Raw genomic sequence first — 4,196 nt, 5'->3', positions numbered from 1 at the left:
CTAATCGTTTTTTATTTAAAAATAACATAAACACCTGTATCAATGACTCATTTTGTCAATAAAATAAAGAAGCTCCTTTTTTTAATTACATAAAACCAATTAATGTTGTAAAAAAAATAATTATATTAATTATAAATCGATAATCAATAAATTGTTGCAGCTTATTAGTTTTTAACTGACCCGTGTATTTCTTATTCACTTGTATATTCCAGTTTATTTTGTTCAATTGACAGTTTTAACATTTAGGAAAAACACAAGTTTTGTGTGTAGTTGTGTTGTGCTGCCGTTTCTCTGCACTTCACTGTTTCTGCCTCATGGTGGCGCAGTCAGCCTGTTTGTGAGGCAACAATCATCACAGAGGGAGAAACACACACATGCACATTTTCATAATTGAATAAATCTCCAAACACACACAAAGGAAAAAAGTTCCATGTGGTTTTTATTTCACTGAATCTGTTGCACGAAATCACTGCGGTGAGGTCATGAAAACCTGTAGCTGTTCATTTCTTATGTGTGTTTGTTTTTCAGCTGAGTTCATCGTGGTGACCTTTGACCTCAGCACATCTGTTTCTCTCTGTTCCTCTCATCTTTACATTCACACGTGGACATGCACGTATCGACCCACAGGTGGTGCTCAAGTCCCAATCATGCATTCATCAAGTAACCATTTCTGCAGGACAGCAGCACTTTATTTAGACAGTAACGTTCTATTAACGTGTTAACTTATCAAACATCTGCTGTTTTTGACTGTTTTATACAAACCTTTGCTGAACTCAGGCTGCCGTTTTTTGTCCAACTACAGAATCTCCTAAAAAGGGGGAACCTATCACAAACCCCTGGCAACCCTAGACTGAATACTATGACGACAGAGGAACAACGCCTCGCTCAGTGGTCACCAACATGGTGCCCGTGAGCACCTGGTAGCCCGCAGGCAGCCAATGAGGAGCATCCATAGGATCACTCAGTAAAATATCATTGATGTCGTTTATACTGTAAAACTGTGATAACTGTTAAGAGTAAGCACTGGAATGAATGTGTATGCAATCGAATGCATAACATTCATAATTTAAATGGTAAATTGCATAAAAGCGGTTGGTGACCACTGCTCCAGCAGCTTTTGTTTACATCCAGCATGGCTGTCACTGAAGAGCAGCTCTCTTTTCATTCACCTGTTATTTCCATTTGAAGTGAAGCTCCTCGTTAGACGCCATTAATAGAAAGCCATCGCAGTATGTGTCAGTGTGATCATTGGTCTATAAGTAGGAGGTGACGACACGCTCGCCAGACTTCTGCTCAAAAGCTAAATACTGATCTGATGCAGCTCATACGAGACGCTGATCGTCGATCAGATCGGTTTTCATGTAAACAGTTGGTACGATCGCGACTTCCTGGTTTGTGTGCGATAAACGCAAGGTATTTCTGCGATGAGACGGATAGTGGACAGCGAAGGCGGACGAGCAGACACATGTGGAGAGTTTGTTTACTATTGAAGCTGAAGTGTAGAAGCATCTACTACTCCGAGTAAACACTTGCACGTGTCAAAATACTTAATGCGTGTGTGTACGGACGCCGCAACCGGGGCATTTCATTTTGCGTCCACATAAACGACGGACTTGTAAAATTCCAACGTGAACTATTATTTTTCAGAATAAAGACATTTTGTACATGCAGACACAGTTAGTTTGTATCTCTATAATCCTTGTATTGTACATGTTCATATTTATTTAGTGTCTCGTGGGAATGCTGCGTCATGTTCGAGCAATATTTGACTTTTTTTAAACTGCTATCATAAGTGCCGTATCTGACAGAAAAATTGTAATGATCTATTTTCCCTGAAACCATTTAGCTCAATATCTAAGTACAAAATTTGCCACTGTTAAAAATGATGAGGGGTGCCATTCATTCACTTGAGCCCCAGCCCCCTGAATGTCTGTGCACGGCTTTACATTCACTTTCTCTCTATCTCTCTCTCTTCCCCCCCCCCCACAGACAACGTTCGTGTTAAGCGTCACTGGTGACGTGGTGCAAGCCGTGACCCTCACCCTGGAGAGCCTTGAGCGCGCCTGCGCTCTGCATCCTCCCTCTGCGGTTCAGCATGTGATGGAGCAGACAAACCACCAGCACAATGAAGAAGGTGGTGAACATGATGATTGCAACGAAAGCTCCGGTTGACACTCCCGAAGGTCTCCTCGTGGGGGGTGTATACGCTGCTGTTGTTGTTATTGTTGTTGTTGGAGGAGGGGGAGGAGCAGGAGTCGACGTATCCACATAACCTTCGATTGTTTCGCACGTGTACTCACCAACCAGCCTGTATCCACGGTCGCACGCGCACACGTAGCCACCGAATGTGTTTTCACAGTGTTGGTCACAGTAGAAGAACTCACACTCGTCTATGTCTAAGCAGAAGGTTCGATCCCCTCTCTCCTCTGCGACGTAACCGTCGGGACAGTAGCATTGGTGCGGGTCGTTGGGGTCGCACTCGGCAGCGCACTCCTCCTCCCCGCAGTGAAGCTTACACCTGTGCCGGTCCTTCGGGTCCACCTGATGTCCGGGGTAACACGAGCACTCGTAGCTGCCGGGAGTGTTGGTGCACATGTGCTCGCACGGCGCCGCCGCGCACTCGTCCTCGTCCGTGCACAGCGCGCCGCTCCTCCTGTATCCATTCTTGCACACGCACTGGAAGCCGCCCACGGTGTTTACGCACACGAACTCCTCTCCGGGACACTGGCGCTGGTCCGTGCAGTCGTTGAAGTCCACGCACGAGCGGCCGTCCGCCGCCAGCTTGTAGCCGTGGTCGCACGCGCACGCGAAGTCGTCCCCGTTCTGATAGCAGGCGTGCGCGCAGCGCAGCTGTACGCACGGATGATCCGGCAGCACCTCGCAGGTGACTTGGTTTACGGGGCTGACGTTTTGTCCCACGGGACAGTAACACGAGGGCACGTGTTTGGGGTCATCTGCGCATTTGTACTCGCAGCCGCCCTCTGCGATCTCACAGCTCCACGGCGCCTGCAGCCACTGCTGAGAGAAACACACGTATTTAGTCTCCGATGGCACGCGGGTGGCGATGCTTCCAGGAGGCAGAGACAGCAAGTCCTCTCCTCCGAGTCCCATGGGGGTCATGTAGGTGACGGACTCACCCTCTGCAGCCGGGAGGCTTTTGCACGGCTCAGTGAAGCTGTACTCACAGAGAAACCCGAGCCCCTGCTCGCCGCATGGCTCCTGGATCCATTTAAAGTCACTCTCTCTGGAAACTGAGACGCAGCTATGAGAAGAGCAGCTGCTGTCAAAACTTGGCGCCCAGTTGAAGAAGTCGCTCTGACCGTCTTTGGTGACCCACTGGAAACCTCTGAGTCCAGCAGCAGCAGCAGCGTCTGAGTCTGGACAGCCGCTGCTCAGATGCAAACCGATCCAGAACCGCCCCGTTGAGTTTCCCAACAAGATGTAGAGAATATCTTGTGCCACGGAGGAGCGCACTGTCATCAAGTGACCGCGATTGTCACTGCATTGTTTCTGCGCTGTTGTGAAATCGCTCGGCTCCTGGATCACAGCGAAACACTGGTTCCCAATGCAGTAGCCGCTGTTCGCCTTCGTCCCGCCGCCTGTTTCCACCAGAAACAACAGCGCGGCAACAAACAGTCCCGTTACATCCTTCATCTTTGAGCCGCGGTGTGTGCTTTGACTTCCAGCGCGCTCCAGTTTCCCCGGACTAGACTCGTTTGTTCCACAAAGTGTTTAGCGCGCATTATAATCCATCCGCTCCACGATCCATGCGGAGGAAGGAAGTCGGCATTAATCAGCCTGCTGGGCCGCTCACTCACTCACTCTCTACAAACTTTCCCCTCGGCTCGGCGGACCACATCCCCAAATTACGCATGACTTTTTACGCACACACGCACGCACGCAAAAAGACGCGCTCACGCAAGGGTCTCTTTTTTTTCTTTTTCTTTTTTTTTTTGCACCATAGCCCCTCCCAACTCCACTCCAAACAAAATGTCAGTTGAAACAAATGGTTCAGTGTCTTTGGGTTGAGTTTAAAATGTGACCTCGAGTGTAAAAGTTTACTTATGTTTAGAATCTGAAAGAGAAAGAGAGTGGAAACAAGGAGAGAAGACAACAGAGATTCACAACATATAGAAACAGCATATTCATAAAAAGAAGAATTATTTACAATAAAACTTTTACATCTGTGTAATAAT

General features: G+C 47.9%; 1 protein-coding gene across 1 annotated transcript; it reads right to left on the bottom strand.

Moving 5' to 3' along the window:
* Positions 1–447: 447 nt before the first annotated feature.
* LOC310935084 (thrombomodulin-like) lies at positions 448–3,842 on the bottom strand. The gene has a single exon (XM_083898920.1). It carries the CDS (start codon positions 3,652–3,654, stop codon positions 2,002–2,004), a length of 1,653 nt encoding a protein of 550 aa, XP_083755046.1. The 5' UTR covers positions 3,655–3,842; the 3' UTR covers positions 448–2,001.
* Positions 3,843–4,196: the final 354 nt, after the last annotated feature.

Source organism: Microchirus variegatus (assembly GCF_963457635.1).
Source record: "Microchirus variegatus genome assembly, chromosome: 12".
In the NCBI taxonomy this organism is placed as follows: Eukaryota; Metazoa; Chordata; class Actinopteri; order Pleuronectiformes; family Soleidae; genus Microchirus; species Microchirus variegatus.
The sequence above is the reverse complement of the archived record's forward strand: the minus strand, read 5'-3'. Positions and strand labels throughout refer to the sequence as shown.

Bases quoted from the DNA above. Each gene is read 5' to 3' on its own strand.
- LOC310935084 (XM_083898920.1), bottom strand. From the start codon at position 3,654: ATGAAGGATGTAACGGGACTGTTTGTTGCCGCGCTGTTGTTTCTGGTG.